Genomic DNA, 25430 nt, shown 5'->3' with positions numbered 1-25430 from the left:
AAACAAGCTATTTTCTATAATGTGCAAATCACTTTATTTAAATGGTCACTACTGATGTGAAGCCTACTATAGAATGTTTTAATACAAAAATACAGCTACGTACGGCTCTATGCTGCAAAAGAAACATTGTGACTATTAAAGCACACAAAATTAAAAGGAAACAGAAGAGCATTTCATCTTGCAGTCTGGAAACTCGAGTGCAAGGCTTTTCTTTCTCGAAATACAAATTCTTAAAGCAGAATGAAGTTGTACATAGGAAGAGCTGCGGCTTGATAGTGTTTGACAAATATGGTCAGTTTATATTATCAATTAGCATAATGCACTTGAATGAATTTGTTGCTGTACAAATGCTTACATGAACATTGTTGTAGTATCACTCAAAAGGAAATCCATCAATGTAAATGACAGAGATAAATAGAAATGTGATTGTCTTATACAACTACTTCAGTCACAAAACCAAGAGAAATAGCAGTAAAACCTGATACAAGTTATTTAGAAACATGAAAAAAGCCCCATAATATGTACTGTGGAAGTCTTTGATTCTGGTTTTATTTTTTTACACTTAAACCACAATCAAACACATTTCTGATCCCTCCCCTGTACACACACTACTGCAGTTATCAGGCTGTGTACACTCAGGCCACTGAGTCCAAATGAGTGCAGTTTAGGTTAAGACCAGCAGATGGAGCCATAGAGTTGATTTAGTCCCTAATGCCTCATATAAGAACAAAAATAACAGATGTGCAGCTGTAGCTTTGATTCAGTACATTAGAACAATGTAACACCAAACATTAAGTTGGCATTTTTTCCTTAATTAAAAAGCAAATGTGATTTTTCCAAGATGAAGCCTTGTATTTGCCTGTCAAGTACAGTGGCTAAACAAAGAAATCTCTTTTGCACTGTCGTGTAAGAAGTCTACGATGTGGAATTACAGAGATTTCATAATACATGAAGCTCGTGATAATATACTATATATACACACAAATACATTTAAGTCAACCACATACAATAATGCCAAGTATACCAGATTTCCATCCCATTGTCTTCACTTTCACTTGCTTACTTTTTTGAATTCTTGTTTTAATTTTGCATTAATTATCAGTTAATGTCATTATCTATTATAGTCCCCATGATGTCTAGCAATTGAGAAGGCATTAAGAAATACAGCATTCAGGTCGAGGCACCCTGTGATTTCATTTGAAATATTTTTTTAAGAATTAAAGATAGAAGGAGTGTGTCAGTACCTGAGATACAGCATATAGGCTAAGGGCATTGAGCTTGTCCAGGTCGCCTATTGAATCTCACTGCCTTTTGTGTTACCTGAAGCCTTGGGTTTGTGCAAAAGTAACAAGATGCCAATTACTTGAATATTGCCCGATGTAACCTCCACCTGGCTCACAGTGATGATGTCAGAATTCAAATCTGAGGAATGCTAGTCTGAATATTGTTTGGATCGTCTGCACAAAACCTCAGATACTGTAAATATAACTGAGTATTAGGAATTCTAATTTTAGTCTAACAACTGTGTCAAAACCATGTGATTAATTTGTAATGTAAAGATCATCTTTATCACTCATTTAAAATATTTGGACATTTTCCTTGTACTGTCCATTATTGCAGTTGAGAATAACCCTGTGCTTTTAGTGTATAACAGCTGAAGACAAAGATCTTAAAAGTAGCTAAAGGTCACATATTAAGTCAATCAAGACAAAGGAGAAACGAACTCTTAAGTCAGTTTGTGTAATCTTTAGATTCACTGTCAGCCTTGTCCGCAGGCTGCCGTCAGTATCTGTGAAAGAAATGTAAAGCCACAGCGCTTCTGCTGTACTGCAGGTTACTGTATGTTGCTTGTCCAGTGGCTTCCTGGATCCATATTTATTACCACAGAGTTCACACACAGCGGCATGACGTTAACTGTACAAAAGCTCACCTTTTTTGCTTCATTCACAGTGAAACAAAAAACTCTAAGGTAAGATCCACAGCCTGAGTCAAATCAGACTTTTGGTTCTTCGTGGAAGTCTTCACACCGATTTTAAAACGCAGAAGAAATGTTTTCCAGAGAATATCTTCAACTCTGACTCAAGCTCTTCACTCTAGAGTCTCTGTGTGTAACTGCAGTAAGGATGCCTTGTAGACAAGGCCACAGACCTTCTCTGTGGCTATGAAATGAAGATTTCTTCAGCAGCTGAGCAGGCTGCAGGCTGATGAGAAGCCAAGCGCATGTGGTCAGCGTGAGACGGCTGTTCCGCCCAAGACTTGTGCTGGAGATAGAGCAATGTCCATCTCAGTTATCTGCCAGTAGTGTGGTTTTCCCTTAGTCTGCTAGTGCTCATGCAAGCTCAGGTCGTGCCTCCATTTCTCCACGAGATGCTGTGCGCGCTCGCATGTACTCGCTGGCCTGAGCCGCCCCATGACACCCGTTGCCAAGGCGCCACTTCCGTACTGCCAAGAAGGTATTTATGCCATAGACGCCTGTCACCAGGAAACCAAATATCTGCATACAAGTGCAAACAGGAAGAAAAAGAACCATGTCTGAATCTGAATAGGAAATGAAAAACTAAAAGTAACATGGACACAAAGTTCATGAATTATGCCCTTGCAAACTTGATTTAGGTTGATTTAGTTAAAGAGCCCGTGGCAGGCTTTTCCTTGTTCGACTTAACTACATTGTTACAATGGTGAATTATCATCTAAATCCATCATCTACCTAAAACTCAAAAAATGACATGTACGTATGTTATAGTACTTCTATGCAGAAGCTGGTCAGTCACCTCGGCTCGCCCTGAGACATATGCAGGTACCTGAATGAATGAATGAATATGTATACACAGTGTCTATCTTTTGTGATCTGCTTTGATGGGATGACTACCATGACTACCCAGGGCAAAGTTTATAGATGTCAGCTTTGAACCAGCAGGCACGTTGGTTCTGAAACTCACCACTATAGCATGGATCAGGCCAAATATTTTTGTCTGAACCTGACCCATGCCTGAGAGTGTGGCATCTGAACCCAACCCGAACCAGACAAGCTGATAGTATATGATATCCAAACCCAACGCAGTTCAGTTTGTATGGTATTTTCCCCCTTATCATTAAAGGAAGCAGAAATTTGAGTGCCCCAGCCATCTAGCCTAAAGTTTGATCCACGTGTCTGAACCCGACCCAGACCCTTCTGTGCCAAAGGGTCCCGTTGGGCTGTTTGTATTCATACTTTACTCACCACTGCTGCTATTTCGGCTCCAGTGTTGTGGTTGATGCAGGCCAACACAAGAGATGACAAGAAGAAAAAAAAGGTACTGGCAGCAGTGTTAACCAGGTCCTATGGAAGGACACAAAGACATAGAAGACACCATTAGACTCCAGCTGTACAATACGCCAGCACTAGTTTTAAAGACAAAGTGCTGTATTTCAGGAGGGCAGCAGCTAAGGCAGAATACATTGAAAATAAGTTTTTGACATTCATCATGTCATTGTGGAAGCATGAAATGAAATGACTACTGTATATGAATGAGTGTGTCAGTTTAATTTATAGATAATTACCATTTGAAATGACTATTACAGCCACAATACAGATTTTCTGTACCAATACCAAAAATAGTACCTTTCTAGATTCCTTGCTTTGAAGAATATAAACATGTATTCTAAAAGAAAACCCAAACGTCTTATATAAATACTTCAAATATAACAGAATACAGTCTGGTAAACTTGAACAAAGGACTATGAATTTTACCAAGTATTAGAGGCCAGTTGTCAGTGCATGGCACCATGGACATATTTTGGCCTATAGCTACAGTTACTCTTTCACAGAGTACAGAAGCATGTGAGGCCTTTTGGGCACAACTTAAAAACACCCATTATTAGTCATAGCAACAAGCCCTGCTCCAGGAAGGGTATCCTTGATAATGTTGAACAAAGAGTTTGCTAACAGTCCTCTAACGCAGCCAGACTGCATCCTGTTATGCTTTTTTAGCCACTGGAGAACAAAGCCAACAGCAAATATTCTAAATCGCCTAGCCCTTCATATTACACACAGAAACACATACAGCCTCTCCACATGCAAAACTCACTCCATCCCCCACCTTTTTACACAGGAGGAGAATGAATCAGAGACTTCCCCTCTGATGTTTCTCTTGTTTTCAGAGGCTCAGACGGTCAGGAAAGGGTTAATAACAAGGTGCTTAGCATGACTGCTGCACGGCCCTCGTGACTGTAATAATGGTAAATACGGCTTCTCATATGACACACGGGACTCGTACAACGGAGATGTCAAACACTGAAACAGACGCGCGCACAACGGACAAAGAACACAATGTGGCAAAGCATAAAAACTGCCACAGACCCTGCAGATTACTCAGTAACACACTAACACCACATGCTCACTAGCACACTCAGTGTACACCATGTGATAACCCTAACCTTCTACCAAACCCAGAACTCCACAAACCACACTTACAGACACCCAGCATACATCATAACACACTCCGATGCACACACTACAAACACTGCAGGCACAGTACAAATACACACACACACACACACCTGCATCTATCTAGCCCAACTGGTTAGACAGGAAATACTGTATACATTCGCGTTCCAGTGCAGGAAAGTGAGCCTATAGTTTTCAAATCCATATTCTGTCCAGATCCAGTCAGCCTCTCTGCTTTGCTCTCTCCCACATTCCACATTTTAACCAGGGCAGCACTCTGTGAAACCTTAAATAACACAAGTACAGACCGGACCAAACCACTGGCTCTCTGGTTTATTACTGGCTTGTATCATTGTTTCAGTCTTCTCTCTCTCTCTCTCTCTCTTTCTGCTGAGCAGAGAACTTTCAAAATAAAAACATATACAAAGTTGATTCTTGACATCTGAATTAAAAATACATTTGAAAACTGTACTCCACCCCTCAGCAACCAGCTACCTAATCTAGGATGACATCCCGTTGGATCACGAGTCAAACTAAAGATAGTCTGAAAGCACAAAGCTCGGTGGTTCTAACTGTATAAACCAAGTTACAATCCCAAAAATGCTGTCAACGTTTGCTTATTTTCTAACAGGAGTGTATGCACACTTGTGCCTCTGTATGTGAATATGTTTAGTCTCCAAAGAGTTCCCCTAAAAATAGAGACAAGGATGGAGCCTGGAATCAGAAGGGACTCAAGCGCAGGAACGGTTTTACTTAGTTTGGGCCTGGATTTCTGGCTAAAAGAGAATTTTTGTTCTGTAGTGGTTGGTAGTAGCATATAAACTAATATTTTACGTTACTGTGCTCTCAAAAATACTCATGCAACTATGAAAAGCTTAGGGGATGCAGCAGAACACAAATGATGAAATCTATTCCCTTGACAGTTACAGCAAATCACACAGGGCCAGAGAGCTTCACACAGGAGGGAAACATCTCTCTGGCTTTCACATTTATGACCGACAAAGATCGTAGGCAAACATTTCATGTCTTTTGTCTGCTTGGGTGGGCAAGTTTCAGCTGTGACAACCAAGAAAGCCTTTTTGGATTCCACTTGTAGCTAAAGTAAACGCCACCAGGGTAAAACTGATGACAGATTAGTGACTATAGTTAATAAAACCATCAGCTGTGGGTGTAGATTCAGCAAAGAGACTAACACACAGTGCGCATGCAAATTAAACTCCAAAGCTCAACTTAATCAGTAAAAGTCACAGAATGGTTTTACAACAAGGTTCCAGAAGTGCTTTCATTGGAGGTGGGGGTGAGGACCTGTGTTTCAAACCCTTCTGTACTGAGGGTGAACTGGAGGAGATGGAAACATATAGCACATAACTGTACAATCCAAACCCTCCTACCAAGACTGTAAACAGCATGATAAAACAACTCGCTCCACAGGGGACATAATATTAAAGTCAGCCCACAGCATTCAGATGGGAAACAGAGAAGGGGTTAATGCTGGGAATGCTTACTCATGGTGCAATTCCCAAGGGCCCAGTGGTAAATGGCGCAGCTTTGAACTTGACAGACAAACAGTGTGGGGTAGAGCCTACACTGTGGCAAGCATTATGGTCTTATTAGCTGCTACAGTTAAGAGTCAGCACAGAAAAGCAACACCTACTGCAAGTCATGCAACAGTTGAGTCACTAAAGGGGAACAGTAGAGGAGTCATAAACACTTGTCCTCCAAATATCTATTCATTTTAGTAAAATACAAAAGACTATATTTTGTGCATAGCAGCATGATTTCCATCAATCCCAGTGAGTCAAACTGCAGCCAACTAGAGCAACGTCTCTGAAATACAACCTCCACTGTGAGCCTAATGGCAACCCACAACCAAACGCACAGTACTTTAACTCAAATCTGTGCACAAAAAAACACACAAAATATGTGTTAATCACATATTTCTAACTATTAATCACCTGAACGGGAAAAAAAAATCTATTTGTCAAAGCTGACATGAGAAAGGCCAGCCAGCCTTAGGAGAAACAGAACCTCTCACAAAAGAATGAACAGGAGGATTTTAGATTATGTGGACTGTACCGGTCACAGGTATCTGGAAAAAGTTCCTAACTCAGCACCTTTAAATTGGCTCTGGCCTCTTTACGACTGTAAAAAGCTTTGATTTTGTCACAAGTAGAAGCCAAAGGCATATCCTCTCCGTGTTTGAGGTCGAATACCTCACCAAGGATACTAGAAAGAAATCTATATTAACAGCTGTGGTAGGATTTGAACATCTGGCTTTATATCACCTCCTTTATTACGATATGAACTGTAAGCTGTGTGGCTCCTGGAAATATAGTTTAAAATGTTTTTCCACTCTCCTCTGTAAAAGAAACTTGGCTGTGGCTCAGAACACATGTATATGTAGGCAAATATCGAAAGGCAACCAGCATCTGTTGGAGAACACCCGCCAGCTCATGTGATTTCAGCTGACAATGCACATCCTGGTGGCAACATTGAACCTTGTCTTCTCCACCGAGTCAAATATATCTTGAGTCTGGTCCAATGACACACTGCATCTCCCTGTACTTACCGTGAGGTTCCAGTTGACTTGTGGCACCTTGATGTGCAGGTTGAGGCTAAAGATCAGGAGGAGGACTCCTGTCACCACAAAGGCACTGCAGCTGACAAACTCAAAGAAGTAGACCCCTCCACAGGGAGAACACATCATGATGGTCTCGATGCAGATGAATCCAATAAATGACAGGACCTGAAGTGACAGAAAAAAAAAAAGACGAGACCAGAGTGGGAAAGAGAAAGAGCATTTGCAAAGTCATGCTAGAAACACATTACATGATTCAAGAGTGTCAGATATAAGAAATGTTATAAAAGAGTGTTTGTTAATGCTGAAATTCAAAGTTTTCCAGATGATGAAGTGATTGTCCAACGAACGGACCATAAGCCCATCTAATGAGACCCACTCCTGGCAGCCTGTGTTGGTGCCTGCCTCCAGCCAATATCCATCAGCAAACCACAGAATGGGAAGAATTCGGCTCTTTAGGTGTTCTCCTGCCATCTAGACCCCAGCTAAACCACACACACAGATTACCAATGGGCTCAGAGCTGTCCATAACCCAGAGACATACAGCAACAGAACCATGAGGATGCTACTTTAACATATTGTGAGATTGTTTGTGAAACCCAATATTTAAATTCAGTGAGGAAAGCTGCACCTCTATTGACATGGTTGCTGAACGTCTCATGAGCAAAAGAGCCTACACCTCCTATCCCCCAACCTTCAGTGGCTCAAGAGTTAAATCTGGTAATCCAGTGTCATGAGCAACTGGAAAACTGCCAGTACAGAACTCTCCTGTTTCCGACTCTTCTGTCCAAGCTTCCAAAACTCTGACACATCACCTCACAGGAGACACAACAGTAAGATATGAACACAACATGTGTTGCACATTAAGTGCGCCACACTTAAGTAAAGACAAAAGAAAGCAAATCAATTGGGCTGACTTAACCATCATTAACACAAAAGATGAATTTTGGGAGGCTCTTGAAACCTCACTGGAGCATGTATTTCAATAGGACTCTGTGAATGTAACAACTGAAACGGTTACACCCATCATCCATCTGCTGCCTGGGCTAATGGGTGATGTCATGCCTCTTGAAGAAAGCATATTGCTTTCCCCAAGTCTCTGTGCAGCAGGTGTCAGGCAGCCCCAGGGGAGGGGGTGGGGATCACAAAGCACCATACTGGATAAACTCACACCTTCACAACCTGTCTATCATGCAGGCATACAGTAGGTGCAAGAACATGCACATCAACTCTCTTTCTCCTCTCTCTCTCTCTCACATGCATGGACATCTGTCTGCGTGGGATTACACACATTATTAGTTGTCTTTGAAGGACTCTTGGACTCAGATCCCCTTCTTATTCACCATCTGATGCTAACAGAAATTTAAGGGAGATAAAAAAAGACTGTGTAATTACATACTGTTGTCCTAGCAGTATATGAGACTGGAGGTATAAAAGAATGACTCAAAATATTACATAAGCTTCAGCAGCAGCCCACAGTCATCTACTGTAAGTGATGGTGTGTGCAGGCAAAGCATGCATGCCTTCTTACATGCATGCACAATGTTCTTGTGGTCTTCCCCAAAAGCTCAGAGTAAGTAATGGTTCATCCAGAAGAGAATGGAGCATATGGTGTCTCTACCTCTCAGAGCAGGAAGTGCTCACTGACATTAGGGGACATCTGGAAGCTTCATAACATAACGCTCACAGAAAGAATTAGAGTTTTTAATTACCACTTGTCGGAACAGCGCTTAAAAAGGGAAATATAGGTTCACAAACCATCATGACAGAACTGCATAAGGTTTGATGGGACAAAGGGAAGTTGAAAGGTGTAGTGTCAGGATATCAAATTCCTGGCAGCATGGAGGGGAATGAGGGGAATATCAATTAGACTTTGCTGACCCTGGCACAGCACAGAAACAAAGACGGACCTGCTAACAGGATGATAACATCAGGCTGATCAGGTTACGTGTTACTTGGGAGGGTGCGTCTAATCAGCGCAGGGTCAACAACAGCCTGTGTATCTATTCATCCAAGGAATGACAAGCTGACAGGCTCTCTAAAAGCCTGTGTTAATGTATTTTAGTGCTCTGGTGTGAAAAAAAGTACACAGGTTTATTAGCTCTCTGATCTGTGCAAAAACAGAAAACACCAAAATCACCTCAGTGCAAACAAGGCCAGAGGGTGGACGTAATATAATAAACATTACCTTAGCAAAGTCATAAAGACCAAAGGCCAGAGGAATAAGTGAAGCATTAAATCTCACTCAGCCTGTATTTCATAGAGCAGAGCTCCTCATTCTTCCACGGTTGTTTGGATCTGCAAAGTCAATATTTCACTGATGCTAATCATTACTCCATATGACCGATTTCTTTACCAAGATAATCTGCTAACAACACAGGACTACTGTGCTGTCAGCTGTAGAAGTATTTCCTTTTAACACAGTGATATGAGGCAACACCTCCTCAGCAAAGGAGCGTTGAGCAGAAACTGTGCTACATGTACTACTTGGACAGCACATTTGCATGCCGTCAGCTTTGTGTTATCATTATGAGTTCTAAAAAAAAAACATTTCAAAGCCACAAAGACTCAGCCGGCACCGAGTCCAGTGATTAGGCAACAGAGCAGTAAAAGCTGCAGCTATTAACGTTTGGCAGCGAGCCTTGTAGGCCTCCTCTGAGATACTGAATGTAAACTTGGATAACTTTCATCAGCCCTGCCCCAGTCACTGAAAGAGATATGACTAGCTCTTAGTAGTAATAGGACCTTTGCTTATACTCACATTTATCTCAGCCGTACCATAGCTGTTGTATTTACCTGCATGTACCCGAAAAACATTTGGGAACTTCCACGTACAGTACATAAACGGGTTTGCATTCGTTTTGAAGTCTTTTAAAATGCACATGCACCATTACAATATTTGCACGACTTTTCTATCTTTGTTACAATGTGCACAGTGAATACACAGTAGCTTTGCAATATTGTGTGCATGTTTCGTTATCTAACTTCTGAACTTCTTTTGGTACAGAATGGTGCAGCTAAAGCAATGCTAAAGAAATACAGAAATAGTAGCTAAGCCACAGACAATATTGTAGCATTTGCATTAAAACTAGTATGTGAATATGAACCTTTAGTTGCTGCCTGCTCTAAATTTCTCCTATGCTGATGACAGATGGCTTCCTCTCAGTAAACATTACAGGTGTGTGCCACTCCACACGCTGATTGTGGCTCTTTTCTCACACCACTGGGACACTCAGCCACCCACAACATAAAAAAAGCTTTTCTAGAGCTAAAGGTTTTAAAGGTGAAGCAGAGAAACCAGAACTATGGAGTGTTATCTTCCAGAGGTTTGGACTTTTCATTTGCTGGTGCTATCTGCGAACACTGTGAGAGGTAATTACTAGTTTCCTCAACTCCATGGTTTTTCCTGTTGAGGACACAAGACTGTACCTCATGTGTACCAGTGTGCAGGCCTGTGTTTGATTTCTTTTCAGCACCAGAAGAAGAGAAATAGTTCTGGCTTGATAGATATTTCCTCCTCTGGTGAACTGTCAGAGCTCTGGGAGTCCTCATTTTGCTTTGCTGTTGCCTCTTCTCACAGTTCAACATCTGGTTTCGATGTGCTGATTTAAAACACAAGGAAAGTATGGGGGGTTTTTTTCCTGACAAAGAAAATGTGACAATATTTATTTCTACTCCAAGAGCATTTCAGGACCTTATCAAATACGCATGTAGCACCTGGTGCATTGTTGAGTACAGCCACAACTGTTAAACCGAGGACAGAGCGACAGTCGGGCGGCAAAAACAGTGACACATAATTTTCTGCCTATTTGCAAACCAGATGTTAGAGTTCCTTAAAATACTGCTTATCACAAGAGACAAAAAAATAACACTACTGAAAATACACTGTTTGGCAGGAGGCTGGATTGTGATTCTTGAAAACCTTACGTCTATACCTTCACAAGTCATAGGGTAGGCATATTTAGCATAAACGCTGATTGACATGACCTCTAAAGGGATGTAGGTCAAGGTAAACCAGCTCCTGTATAACCACATCCGTTTGCTTTTCCGTTTGCTTTAAACAGCTTGGAAATTCCAGAACATGCTGCCATGGCTTTAAAAGCTTCTGATTGGCTAACTGACAACATTTGAGCCAACAGAAGACACACCTGTGGATGTGTTTTAATGCCTACCTTTGAACTCAGTACTTCTCGGTTGATAGCATGGGAAAATCAAAAGAAGAAGAAAAAAAAAAAACTGTGGACCTCCACAAGTCTGGTTCATCCTTGGGAGCAATTTCCAAATGCCTGACGGTACCACATTCATCTGTACAAACAATACTACGCAAGTATAAACACTATGGGTCAATGCAGCCATCATACCGTTCAGGAAAGAAACACATTGTGTTTCACTGAACTTTGGTCTGAACAGTACAAATCAATCCCAGAGCTACAGCAAAGGCCCTTGTGAAGATAGTGAAGGAAAGAGGTACCAAAGCATCTGTATCCATAGTAAAACAAGTCCTATATCGACATAACCTGAAAGGCTGCTCAGCAAGCAAGAAGCCACTGCTCCAAGACCGCCATAACAAAGGCAGACTACGGTTTGCAACTGCACATGGGGACAAAAATTACTTCTGGGAGAAATGTCTTCTGGTTTGTAAACAGAAGAACATCATCCAACCATGAAGCCAGGGGCTGGCAGCACCATGCTCTGGGGGGGTCTTTGCTGCAGGAGGGCCTGGAGCACTTCACAAAATAGATGGCATCATGAGGAAGGAGGATTATGTGGGTATACTGAAGCAACATCTCAAGACATCAGCCACGGAGTTAACGATCGGTCACAAATGGGTCTTGTCCAAATGGACAATGCAGATTTCCACAGTTGTGGCAAAATGGCTTAAAGACAACAAAGTCAAGGTACTGGAGTGGCCATCACAAAGCCCTGACCTCAATCCAGTAGAACATTTGTGGGCACAACTGAAAAAGCCTGTGTAAGTAAGGGAGGCCTACAAACCTTACTCAGTTCCACCAGTTCTGTCTGGAGGAACTGGCTAAAATTCCTGCAGCTTATTATAAAAAGCTTGCTGAAGGCATCCTGAAATGTTTGACCCAAGAAAAACAATTTACCGGCAATGCTACCAAATACTAACTGAGTGTATGTAAACCTCTGACCCACTGGGACTGTGATGAAAGAAATAAAAGCTGAAATAAATTGTTTTCTCTACTATTATTCTAACATTTCACATTTTTAAAATAAAGCAGTGATCCTAACTGATCTAATACAGGGAATGTTTATAGGATTAGATGTCAGGGGTTGTGAAAAACTGAGTTAAATGTGTTTGGTTAAAGTGTATGTCAACTTGTGACTTCAACAGTATGTTAGAGGCTGGATGGTGGATGTTATCCACCGGTTGCAGCTTGTTTAACTCACTTTTATGAAGCTGTACATCTCTGAAAACTGCATTAATGTATGGTCGTGATCAATCTTACCACTTCAACCACCTTTAAAATTCCAAAGTATGACTTCAGGTACTCCACGTCGCACCTTATGCCCCCAAAAATGTGCCTCGCATGGACGGGCTCGGTAGTGGGTTGATACGGGCTACTGGCCCCGGAGATCATGGACGTGTTGGAGGCCTCGGCGTCAAAGCCCTCGGTCTCCTCGCTGGTCCTCATGATGATTTCGGGAGAAGCTGGACTCTTGACTAGAAATGTTTACGACATAAACCCGGGTACACCGCCTGGATCTACCTCACAGCGCGGCTGAGGTGACGGGCAGCGCACTTTGTTTCATGTAGGTTGGCAGTGGATGGAGAAAACAAACCAGACAGTCCGCTTTTCATGGCCACCCCGCGGGGAAACAGTCGCCTTAGATGCCAGTGAACGTTATGCGCAGGAAAATCGGGCTGCTATCCGTGTGATGTCTCCTCCGTTGTCTCCTCCTGGCTACAATGTCGCGTCTCTCTCAAATAGCCGCACTTACAACTATGTTAGGCGGGTCACTTGTTCGAGTTCCAGTGTCACTTTGTCGTGGATGATTGTGGTTAGTTCTGCGGCACGGAAAAAATGCCTTCCGGGCGGTGTGAATCCCCTGTGCAACTGGATTAACATCTACCCATTATGCTCCAGAAGAACCGAGAGAGACCCTCTAAAATCCCTATTGTAAACTTAATAAAGCTCGTATGTAAAGCAGCCTGCAGTCATCCTGCATATCTGCCACTGTACCATCTATAGATGCAAAGCAAGCTTGTCTCCGCCCCCCTCTAAAACGGCTCTGTGGAGGCTCTGCGCTCCGTTTAAATATTCCCAAACTGCCTTCAAACGGATCCAGCCGGAACCAAGCGGACAGGCCAGGCGTGATGACATTATTTCCTCATTCTCATGATTATTGATGTGACTGCAGATTGTTTTATATGGACATTATAATATTAGCCTATAATAATCCTATTTGTTTTTGCTGTATAGCTGTAAAAGTATTTTCAGTAGTATAAAACCTTAAATATCAGAATATAAATGACTGTGATGTTCTGTGAAGGTCCTGCAGTGGTGCTGCTTTAGAGATGCTGCTGTTTTTTATGTCATGTAAATCTTATCAAGGTAACTTTCATAATACAGGGGCAGGCCTAATTTTCTAACCACGCTTTGTTGTACCTTTACTGCCCTCATATGGTTTTCAGCGGCATTAACCGGCTGCCTAGGTGTTCCAGGGACAAAGATAACTGAATTACAGTACTTTAGGACTGTACTGTCCCACTTTGACAGATACAAAGCAAGGGGACTTCCTCTGGTGTCAGCACATATATGAGTATTTGGCGATGGTTGTGATCTTCCAGGGTTTTAACTGCATGCAAATGAACAAACTGCACTTGTAACAATGCAGTGGGAATTAAGTGTCAATTTTTCATTACATTTCCATTTTTTATATTGAGCAGTCAGCACCACAGTCATCATAAATTGGTGAAGTCACAATTTCTTAGTATTTGGAGCTTTACTTAGTTATTTTGATGTAATTAAAGTGGTAAAATATTAAGTTCTGGTAAAGGTTATTTTTTTTGTCATAACATGAATCTATAAACGTTGTATTAACAGACACAAAAATGAATGTAAAGCCAACCAAAGTTGAATTCTTGGTTTTATTGAGGCCAGGGGTCTGATAAACATTTGACTTATCTTTGTCGGCAAAAGAAGCTAGAATCTACATGGCAGCCTAGAGGCTACAGAATTGTGTTCAAGTCATACAATCAAACTTCTGAATTCATTCAGGACACAAAAATGCAGCCAGCCATGTGCTTACAATGTCTTGATATCCTGAATACAAAAGGGCTGGAAGCAGAAGCTCATAGTTCCACATGGATGCAGACTGTCAGTAATGGTTGAAGGCAAATCATTTAGGACATGAAGAGGCAGTTAATTCTAACTGTCGTTTGAGTACAAAAGTTATAACATCTGCACATTATTCAATTTTGGGAACAAGAGCCAATCTTTACAAAGAGCAAGTGCAACACTGAAACCAAGCAGCAACAGAGCACTTCCTTCAGCTAAAACCTAATTTAGCAAGTGTGGCCATGTTTGTTGAGGATAAATTGGCATGGTCAGTCAGGCTAGTGGCATTTCTAAATGATTTTAATCCAAAAGTCTCTCTGGGCAAAACTATATTTGACAACAAAAATAAAACATGCTAAGTAGGATGTGAACAGAAACCGGTTTCATGGGCAAAACGTTTATCTGCTTCAAGATGTCCCCAGAAATATCCCTACCAAAACTGTAATGACAGTGATTTCTATAAGAGTGATATTCATTTTACAATCTCACCACCGGAAAGGAATTAAATCCATTGTGAACACACAGGGGTACTTTCCATAATTTAAGCAGCAAATGCAGATAAATAATGCAGTTTTACGGTGTAGGTTAACTTCTCAGGTCATTATTAAATGTTCTTAAAAAGGCAAGGCAAAAAGAAAAATGTGCATTCTTTATCTTAAACCATAGCAACAGGGAACTGTTACAAATGTCCAAAGAAAAGTGCTTATTTCAACATGTGGCTGTTCTTAAATTGTGCTTCATCCGCTTCGGCAACGGACCCTCGGGTGCACATTCAACTCAGTCACAGGAAAAAGGAGAAATGATGAAAAATAAAAACAATAAAACCCTTTTACTCAGAATGTAATCCAGAACAGCTGAGTAGCATCATTTTGACAACAAAGCAAATCATGCATAGGCTGTACACCTACATGGTCTTGTGGTTATTCCCTTACAGAGCAAATGGTTTAGAAAATGAAGCAAACCCTGCAACCGCATTGGATTTGTAGACTAGTTTAGAGAATTTACCATAATCCACTATAACACAATTACGGCTTTTTTCCCCCTCTTTGACTCTTGAAACCCCAAATATGTTTGAGTGGTGCACGACATCTCTACCATTTTAACAGGGCATTAGTGAAAAAAGTTTACAAGCGTCCCTTAAGTGTGGAATGGCTCCATGAGTAGAGTAGGCCCAAACATGGCCACTGGTTAATCCTGTGGATGACGACCAACTATAAAAGCTGAAAATAGTAACTACTATGCATCTTTGGTTCCATGTCCCAATTCACTCCAGTTTCCCTTCCTTGCTATCGTCATTTGAACAACAAATAGCTGTTCTCTTCACACTTGCAACTAATCCTGTGAAAGCTACAGATGTATACTATCCATAGGATTAAGTAAGGTCTTAAACACCGACTTGAAAAATGATCACGCTTAATGAACTTGTTTAGATTATGGTTTCATGAAACCATAAATATAACAACTTATCTGATACGGTACACTATAATGTTTTCAATTAGAAAACAAAAATTATAAAGGACAATTAAGCAACCCCTTAAGGACACACATTAGGAGCATTCCTGTGAAGGCATGGCGCCCACTGTGACAAACTGTGAGCTTTACATTGAAGGCAAAGGTCGTGATTTTAAATGGGCGCTGAAAGAGACTGAACAAAAAAAGACCTGACTGGACAAACAGGTTTCCAACAGCGGTGTGTTTCTACAGCTACTTCATGTAGAAACTGGGAATGTTTTAAATGACATGTAAAGCACAGGGTGACTAAAACATGTGGACCTAAAGGAAGACGGTGCTGTCAAACTATCTCAGAAACAGTAAGTCATTGTGTGCTTTGGCTGCAAAGTGAGTGGTTTCAGTCACAAAAAGTGTTCATTTGGGGTACCCCAAAAAAAATCCATCATGTGGTTTCCTCTTAATATCAGCAGCCTTTGCAGTTTGCATGAAGGCATTCAATCTCGCTCTATTAACACTATCAAATGGGGCACAGAAATCTTTAACAAAACAAAAACAAAAAAAGAAAGAGAGAGACCACAGGTGTTTGTTGTACATTAACAAAAACAAAAAATAAATTATTTGGATGACAAGAACTGGACAAAAACCTTTTAACCAACGGTGCTACAGTGCATTTCTTCTTATGTAGACAAGCACCTCTACTATGACACAAACAGTTAACTGTGCGAGGCACTTAGGAGTTATAGTAGGAAAGATGCTGCCCAGCCCCCTCCCCAAATATACACACCTGTAGCTAAAGAAGCAAATCTATTGCAACCTTTAAGCCTGTCAAATCCCAGCCTCATTTAGCCACAGAAGCCATTTTCAGAATTTGGACAGAACTGCATTTTATACAAAATCCCAGGTAACCTGAATAGATTTTTTTGCATTTATATTTACAGAATCTTTTGAGATGACTAGGGCAAATGATATGATATGCTGTCAGCTATCAGGACTCGTCATATTAGTGTTATGACATCAGTGGCATTTGAACACGTTATGCGACACAGGTTTCCTTAAACCAATAAAATGGTGCACAAAATAAAACAAAAAGGAGGAACTTTGTATAAATACATCAATATCATATCCAACTTTTTGTTTTTGTTTTTTACATACTTCATAAGCTTGCAAGTATTTTTATTAATGTTCGAAATGAATATATTCAAAGTTTAAATACCTTCCCAATCACAACCAGATTCCATCCATGACATTAGCTGAACCACAGGCTACAGGACTGGTATATTTCCACTCTTTAAACCCATGAGGAAAGGGTTTTTTTACCCCACTAACTGGGGGGACCCACAGCCCAGCACATTAGGCTGGTTGCCAGGGAGTGTGCACACATTTTCATAAACTGACATCCCTCACAACATAACATTTACAGTGGAAGAGAGGACAGAAATAAAGCCAAGCCCTCAGCACTTATCACATGAACACCTCTACCTCTGTTGTCTCTCTCTTCCCATCTCACCAAAATATCTGATAGCATTTGAAACTCGTTTTGGTGAAACCACTGTGTGCTGACTGATACAGACATAGGGAATTTGGTCATTTCTTATGCTCACATGTACATGTATTTTTCCAGAGTATTAAGCAGTGGATGATGCAGCCTTTTTTGTTGTCTTCACGCTTCGTTCTCTGTTGGCGGTGGGATGTTGTTAGCTGAAACCATGGAGTCTTGCTTGCGAGTCATCCTGTCCAACTCAGCCTGGACATCAGTCAAACCCGGCTTCTGCCCTTGGAAAAAACAGGAGAGAAAGTCCAAAAGTAATCTCCTGTAGCTTCTCTGGGTTTTCATAAAAACTGTTTTCACTGGCCCGCAAGCAGATGGACATGGTTTGGATAGTGATGTGGTCCCATGCGGGAGAACGGTGGCTCGCTGCCACAGTTAACACACATGCCAAACTAATCATCAGACAAAGGGAACATGTACTCATGCATTATCCTTTCAGCTGGATCTCACAGAGATGTTACCATTGCTCAGCGCTGGAACAAAGAACACATGCCAGTGGTCTCAGAGACAGAGGTAAGTAATGTGATGTTTTCTTCAACCTTTCACTGGGTACATTCAGCTATTTCACAAGCACTTTGACTTTGCTATATTTATCAAATATAACAAAGTAAATAAAGTGCTGTTCACATGCGAAACTGCTGAGGTTATTTGAGTAATAACCATTGAGCAAGACAGCAGTGGGAAATGACGTGGAGTGAGTGAGATTAGTTTTATGTGGGCAGTTATGGTTGGAGGTTTGGGGCATACAGGCCTGTCACAAGTTTCCTCAGATGTCAGTTCAGTCAAAGAAGACAATTTCTTTTTCTCCTGTTTTAACCTTCACTGTCAGGCTGCAGAGATAAAACTCCAGACAGCAAAATGGTCCATAGCTTCTATCAAGAAAAGGCCCTGTTTCTAATTCTTCTTGTCTTGTTTTGACTCTAAAGTGCATTCAGCCCATGGCCTGAGATGGCTCTAAATGCACAAGATGCTACAGTCAGCAATAATGCTTTGTAACCATTCTGGTAAAAGGAATGACTGCTAATCTGCTAGGAAGACAGTCTGAAAACAGAGAGGCTGCTGTTTTCATCTGAGGTGAGAGCACTGGAATAAGAGGCTGTACCTGTTTTCTTGGCAGACCCTTGCACTCCAGCTCCCACTGCTCCAGTTCCGGGGCTCCCAGGAGCTCCAGTCTTTTTACTCAACAGACTGTTGAAGAAGTTAGCCAGCACTCCCTCATTGGCAGCCCCTGCTGCAGGAGAAACAGGGAACTTAAACTCACTTTGAAATCTACTAACAAAATTAAAAACAGAAGTTAACACTTCATTACTTAGTTGCTGTATCGACACTAAGAACACAGGATTGTTAACCGATTAATTTGCTTAATGCCCAACGCCCCCTATTAAGGTTGTGGTTTCAAATTAGCAGCTGTGATACCTTCAGTTACTTCTTTTAAAACAGCTATATAGAGTTCCTGTCACACAGAGCGGTTTCTTCATCTCCAAAAATGAGGACAAAAGCCATTTATCCTCTGTCAAAGAGTGGTGTAGTGCACAGTAGTTGATAGTAGAATCTATTGCTATGTGAATGATTTTATCCATTACCACTTGGAGGCAGTATTGAACTTCAGGACTAAAGTGTTCACCTACAGCCAAAAGGTCTAAGATAAACAGAAAGGACAGCAATCAAAGTAGCTTTTGTGGGGTCAAAACATCAATTTCAATAAATGCAGATGATTAAAGAGTAGAAAGGACTGGGACAGACAAGCCATACTAGGGAGCACTGCAGCAAAAATTGATTCTCAGTAATTAGATATGAAATGATATAGTGTAATATGAAGTTAAATGATGTTTCATACAGCTCCCACCTTTCATGTTAGGGTCAGGCTTTTTGACAGCAGTCATTGGTGAGCCACTGGTCACGGTGGGTTGGCCAGCGCGACCCGCAGGCCTGGGAGACACAGAGGCTGGTCGTCCTGGAGACTCCTGCAAGACAGACACCAGAGCAAGACTATGACCACAAGCAGATCGCTTAGTTTGTCTATCCAGAAGAAAAAGGATACAGTTTAAGAGTATATCCATCAGCAAAGATTCTCCATTTGAGGAATGTTAAAAGACACTTACTGTTGGTCCTCTTGTTGGCGTGGCTGGCTGCTTCGCTAACAAAGACTGCAGCGAAATAAAATTTGAAAGAATATTTACAATTCAAATAGGTTCCTATGCGCAATAAAACAAATACTGCAAACACACACACACACACACACACAATGGACACATTTTGGATTTTTTTTGAAAACCAGTTTGAAACAATATTTATGCTATTTGAAAACCTGCAAGCTAAGAGTCGCCAGTTTCCATCAAGTCCGGGACAACTCCTGAACAAAATTTAATATAGCTATTCATAAATAGAAAGTACTTTTCATGTGGGAGCTTCAGTGTTCACCAAAATATACTGTCAATCCCAGTGGCTGGATACAGAAATCAAAAAACATGCTAGAAGACTGACACATAACCTGTTGCTTCATCAGGAAAACCTGCTCATCCTCTGCATTTATCTCTTTGTCATGAACCAGCTGTGAAGGTGAACAAAGGAGAAAGACATCAAAAAAAGACAATAAGCTCTGAAATACTTCTTGTTGCATGTAGTCATTTAACTGGCACAATGGGTTATAAAGTCAGGCTTTACATTTTCACAGTCTTTGCATGACCATACCTTTCGTACTGGAGGCTTTGTGATAAAATCTTCAAATGGATCTTCAGGTCTGACCGCTGTGAGGTTTTCGTGCAAAATCCCAATTTTCTTGTCATTATCCCATCCAGCTGGACTGAAAGAAAAGAAGACAGTTCAATTACAGAGGGTGCAATGATATAAATTCTGTTCTAGATAATTATGTAGAGCATAAATTAGGAATGTGGCTTTTGTAAGTCGCTGATAACAAAAACTAAAAAAAAGATAATTGGCAATAATATTACTTAAATAAAAAAAACAAGGAACTACAATAAACCAAATAAACTAGCACATCCTTAGCTTCACTTACATGAACACTGCATCCTTCTCCACCACTAAGGCAGGTGTAGTGAACTGAAAGTCATACATCTTATGTACTATATATTTGTACAGCAGATCCAGGTTTTTCTCCTCTTTGACTGAAGTATAGATCAGGCCAGCACCATCTGTTTAACTCAGTTATGGAAGCAATTGTTGGGATAATGACATATAATCAATAAGTAACTTGGGCTATTTCTGCTTGAACAGTCAATGTTATAAATATAACAACTGCTCCAGAATTACAAACAATCATGCATTTAAAGGATACACTGTAAGCAAAATCGTCTGATGTGGGACTGGATGAAATCGAAGTGCTCCTCTCTATAGTCGTGCTCCTTCTCTAGTACGCTGACTGCATCACACTGAAGAATACAAGATTGAGAGAAATAATAATTTTATGATACAGACAGTAAAATGTCAGGATTCACACATATGAAAGAATTCAACTCTGCTCCCTGCATCTTGAGACCATTCTACATTCTATTCCTAAAAATCTGTTGATCCACACTGACAGGGAGAGATTCAGGTGCAGTGCATATTGAGACGCTCCCCCTCTCTTCTATGACAGAGCTGAATACTTGTTCTCTGACAGAGGCACCAAAGATAAATAAAAGGATACTCACCATTTTTTATTCACATCTAGCATGTGAACCTTTGCTGGTGGCTACAGTGTTTTTAGACTAGTCTTTGCTTGGAGGGTTTACAAGTACAATGGCTTCTTTTTATTAGCGGGTACTGCCTCACAAAACACAGCATAAAAGGATACGATTACTGCCATCATGACTGACATGCAGCAAGATGCTTTATCTGGATGAGGTGCCACAGCTAAAATACATGGGGTCTGAGGACAAATGTGCTGGTCATGGTAGCAAGTTAAGAACCGATCAAAGAAAACCAGCAGTGAGGGCGGCCGCTTCAGGCAACTCAGAGCTAAGTAGAGAGAGGTACCTACAGGCTAGACGGGCTATGACTGCAGAAGTTGCTACAAACAGATGGTCCATAATAGACAAACACAAGTACCTCTGAAATGCTTTGACAGAATGGGAGAACTTCTTATAGCAACACCAAAACATTAGTCTAGAGAGGGTCTGTCTATGGAGAGGCTGTGGCTTCACACATAGAGTAAGACTTCTGAGGTTGTAAGAATTATTTACCTTTGTGCAAACTATTAGCACTGGAATGCCCAGGTTGTTTGTGAGTATGTTGTCCCCAAGTGGTAGCAGAACGGCCTCATCTTCACCTACTGTTGGAGCCCGTCTCTGTGGGGAGGATGGGTTGGCATCCTCTGGTTCTGTGTACTCTTGGAAGGCTTTCACCACTAGTGTAAAAAAAAGAATATAAAAATTCAAACCATTAATGAAGCAATAAAAGCTATCAGTTTTAACATTAGCAACCTAACAGAAACATGATTTTATTCTTGTATTGAATTAAAAATATTATAATTTCCAGAGTCATTCGATTTGACTGAATTACCAGATTTACACCCTCAGCTAAAGCTAGTTTCAGACTGGATGCTGTATTTTGTACAATTTGTCGCAACCAGGCACCTGTAGTTTATGTTGTCACTAGGAAACAGGACATGATGGGAGGAGCAAAGAGCAACCAGGAGCTGCTTATTGTGTTGGTTTGTTCTGAGTATCAGTAGACCCTCTAGCAGCTGAAAAGAAACAGGGTAGAGTAGCTTTAAGTTAACCTGCTCCTTGGCTCCTCTTACTAAATAAAAATGGTCTGTTCCCAACCGGTATCCAGCTGGTTTGCACTTTTGTTATAAATCATGTATTAGTTTACTACATGTATCCTTCACTGGTTGTGTTTCACAAAGCAGCGGCTTTGGGGGTGGTAGTGGGGATACACACAGGAAGCTTTGGCCTACTTCCTCAGGAGCTTTGGGAATGTAGTTGGGGACTGCCCACAAAGCCAAATTCACTTGCCTTTTTGAGCCAACTCTTTAAATGGCGAATCCTTCTTGGATACAGTATTACCCAAAAATCTAATGGCAGAAATAGGTTGGAGTGTGCCCATTTAGGCACAAGAGTTAGGAATTTAACATGCTGATTTTAAACCATCCAAAGGTAAGTTTGGTGAATATGTATCTAAGTTTATATACAGAGGACATCTGAACCCAATTTGATAATAAATAAGACTGCATTGCACATAATTACAAGATTTATTGAATAAAACCAAAGACAAGAGACCAGCTCAATTAGGCACTGATCAGATCTTAACAATACTGACATTACTGCTAATATTTTTAAGAACATATGGAAAATTAAATGAGTATTTGATGCCGAGTAGAGATCTGGGTGGAGTATCACTTTAAAATACAAAGTGAAAGAGAAAGACAGACAGACTTCGCCCTAGTAAACATATTTATCTGTGCCACCAACATAGATAGGTCAAAATGCATTGGTACACATGACTGAGGACTGTAAATATATTGTACTTTTTAAAGTCCGGGTTAAAAAAAAATTCCGTGATTTGCTTCTAAACACATTACCAGTGTTAGAAAATAGTTGCTGATGTCATGTGAAAGGACTGAGAACTATGTAGTGCTGAATTGGGGACCATTTCATCTTTTTTGAGTCAGGATTTTTTGGGCGGGGCAGAAAGCTTTGCTCGATGACACAATGGAGCCATCCTTAACAAAACCCTTCTCCCCGACACTGTAACATTATAAATCCTAGAGCACACATAGCTCTATGCCTGCATTTGTTCTTAGGGGTACTTGTGAGACTGAGCACAGACAAGAATTTAGAGCCACTGTTGTTTTTATTTAAGAAATAACATTAATTCTACTGCTTCAGTATTAAATAAACGGTGAATGTGTTAGAGAGGGTCAGACCTGACCATAGGTGATGGAGGGAGAGAGATGCGAGGGAGCTACCGGCTACATAGCAGATTGTGAAGCTGCTGCACTGGACAGATTACTACAGTCAGCTCTTTGCTGTTACTCTCACAAGCTCGCAGACTGTGGACAAAGCTTACATTTTCATTTCTCTGCAAGCTTCCGCTTGTTTAGCAGGTGTTTTGTTAAATTACTCCCACTGGCTTTTTACTCGAGAAGGATTTATTACACAAACATTAACGGGCACAGGTATTGTAAACTTTAGTTTCACTTCTCCTGGGCTCCCTGTCTCCAGTGCATAACAGCAGCTGTCTGCTCCTGATGTGTGTGTGTAGGAGCTGAGCACCACCTGCTCTTATTCAAGCATTAACACAAGAAGCAGCTCCATAAACACCACAACTATATTTTTAATCTCACTCAGTGGTCTTTGATAAAATGCTTCAGTAGAGCCCTAGTGCATTAACACCAGCTCTCCTGTTTGATTATGAGTTACTACACCTACTATAGCCTACAGTCTGCCAGCCAACTAGCTATGCTTGATCTTTTTAATCATTCAAATGTGGCTGAGTGGTTAATAACATCTTCCTGTGGTGCGCCAAGTTCAAAACACATTTAATTCTACTTCACCCCAACTTTAAAATCTGAAACCGTGTCTCAAAGATTATGTCAGTAAATGTCAAAAGCCAAATATCTGGCAACTAAATTTCAAATAAACAAATTTAGTCTAACTGGTTATTGTAAGACAGCCCAGCTACTATAGTCATAATCCATTTTCTAGTTAATGCTGCTGGTTCATAGCTAAAATATTTCTCAGCTTTCAGGTTACTTGTTTCCTTTCATACTTAACAAAAGCCTACACACTATTCCCAAATACCGTAGCTTAAAAAGCATGCCTCGTCACTACCGCTGAGTGAAAACATGTGGTCCAGGCAGCAATAGGTCGAACCTGTAATTTGACTTGAGCGACTCCTGCAGCTAACCCACTTCTGTTACAGCATAGCAGGAGTCAGAATGTCCGGCCCACTAGGTTTACGTCCCTTCCTCTCCCCTGACACTCCTGATTGAGGGGAGGGAACCATGATGCAAGAGGCCTGCAAGACTCCCTGGACAAAAGCCACCCAAACACACTTCCAGCCTGCCTGTCTGTCTGTCAGCCTCCTTCACTAACACACTCGTCCACAAACACATAATCTGACTAGATCTCACTAATCTGCTACTGACAACACAACTGACATGCTGCAAGATGCTTTATCTGGATGAGATGTCTCAGCTAAAATGGAAATATGACTGCCAGTGGGTGGAGTCAAAATGTTTGCCCAGAGAGAGAAAGGAGGAATCCTAGAGCCTGAAACAAAACACTACAACTGCAAAGTGTAATGCATTATATTGCAAGTGACAGGGAGTATTCCCTTTCTACTGCACTGCACAAATCAATTTCAACTGTGCTCAACTAATACTGGAATTAAGGTAAGCCAATAAAGCAAGTTGAAAATGTGGGCCACCTAAAATAATTTACCCACTTAAAGTGTCTGCAATTAACAATGTGCTTTAGTCATCACTTGGCTACCAGCTGCCCTTTATCGACACCAGCAGACTAGATTGCTTGTTACCACTTGCCACTGGATTAGCAAGTTATATATTGAGAACACTTCTGGCCTGTTCTGTCAAATTCATCTGCAGTCATAAAACAATTCGTCTTCTTTAGGATAAATCATTTCGCACCTATAAGAGCAAGAACAACAAATGTTGTAGGAAGATAAGAACATTCTGTAAAACCCTGCATGCTCAACTAACTTTTCAAAAAAGCCACAATACTTCCAAACACAGAAGAGCTGTTCATAAGCAAGATGCCCATTTCTAAAATTAACATCTGAATGAATCACACACTGGTCGGCAGAACCTGCCTCTGGGCAGAACACACAGTTGAGGATCATGCCGTACATTCTATGATACACCCAATCTCTCCTTTTTCCTGCAGCCAGAGACCAAAAAGTCAAGCTCCTATTATGTAAGAACTCCATTGCTTCTATCCTGGGATGCTTCCTGCACCTTTTCTGAGTGCCATTTCCTTCTAACCCTCTCCAGATATCCATCCATCCATCCATCCGTTATCAAGGTTAGGGATTTTCAGTTCAGTAACCTCCCATCAAACCCAAAACTAAAAGGTTCACATTCTTTTTATTTCCCTCACTTTGATCCAAAGAACTCTGTAAAAAAAAAAAAAAAATGTGTTGGCCTGTTTTCTAATC

General features: G+C 41.0%; 2 protein-coding genes across 4 annotated transcripts in view; both read right to left on the bottom strand.

Annotated features, from left to right (window-relative positions):
- Positions 1-58: 58 nt before the first annotated feature.
- Positions 59-13391, bottom strand: cmtm4 (CKLF-like MARVEL transmembrane domain containing 4). The gene is made up of 4 exons (XM_020609877.1): positions 12476-13391; positions 6996-7172; positions 3221-3319; positions 59-2494 (listed from the first exon to the last, which is right to left on the bottom strand). The coding sequence occupies exons 1-4, from the start codon at positions 12659-12661 to the stop codon at positions 2330-2332; spliced, it is 627 nt and encodes a 208-aa protein (XP_020465533.1). The 5' UTR covers positions 12662-13391; the 3' UTR covers positions 59-2329.
- A 1257-nt stretch (positions 13392-14648) lies between these two features.
- dync1li2 (dynein, cytoplasmic 1, light intermediate chain 2) overlaps positions 14649-25430 on the bottom strand; it is a 14524-nt gene continuing 3742 nt past the window's right edge. The window contains exons 5-13 of one of the 3 annotated variants that reach the window (XM_020609847.1): positions 21491-21654; positions 20605-20698; positions 20326-20461; positions 20001-20112; positions 19801-19860; positions 19412-19456; positions 19156-19273; positions 18412-18540; positions 14649-17533 (exon numbers count right to left, since the gene is read on the bottom strand). In XM_020609847.1, coding sequence (XP_020465503.1) covers positions 17421-17533; positions 18412-18540; positions 19156-19273; positions 19412-19456; positions 19801-19860; positions 20001-20112; positions 20326-20461; positions 20605-20698; positions 21491-21654 — 971 coding nt within the window. In that variant the 3' untranslated portion in view covers positions 14649-17420. The remainder of the gene's footprint in view (positions 17534-18411; positions 18541-19155; positions 19274-19411; positions 19457-19800; positions 19861-20000; positions 20113-20325; positions 20462-20604; positions 20699-21490; positions 21655-25430) is intronic. The other 2 variants (XM_020609855.1, XM_020609864.1) reach the window with 2 other exon arrangements.

This window comes from Monopterus albus, unplaced genomic scaffold (genome assembly GCF_001952655.1).
Source record: "Monopterus albus unplaced genomic scaffold, M_albus_1.0 scaffold4.1, whole genome shotgun sequence".
In the NCBI taxonomy this organism is placed as follows: Eukaryota; Metazoa; Chordata; class Actinopteri; order Synbranchiformes; family Synbranchidae; genus Monopterus; species Monopterus albus.
Note: the sequence above shows the minus strand (reverse complement) of the source record. Positions and strands in the feature narration are given on the sequence as shown.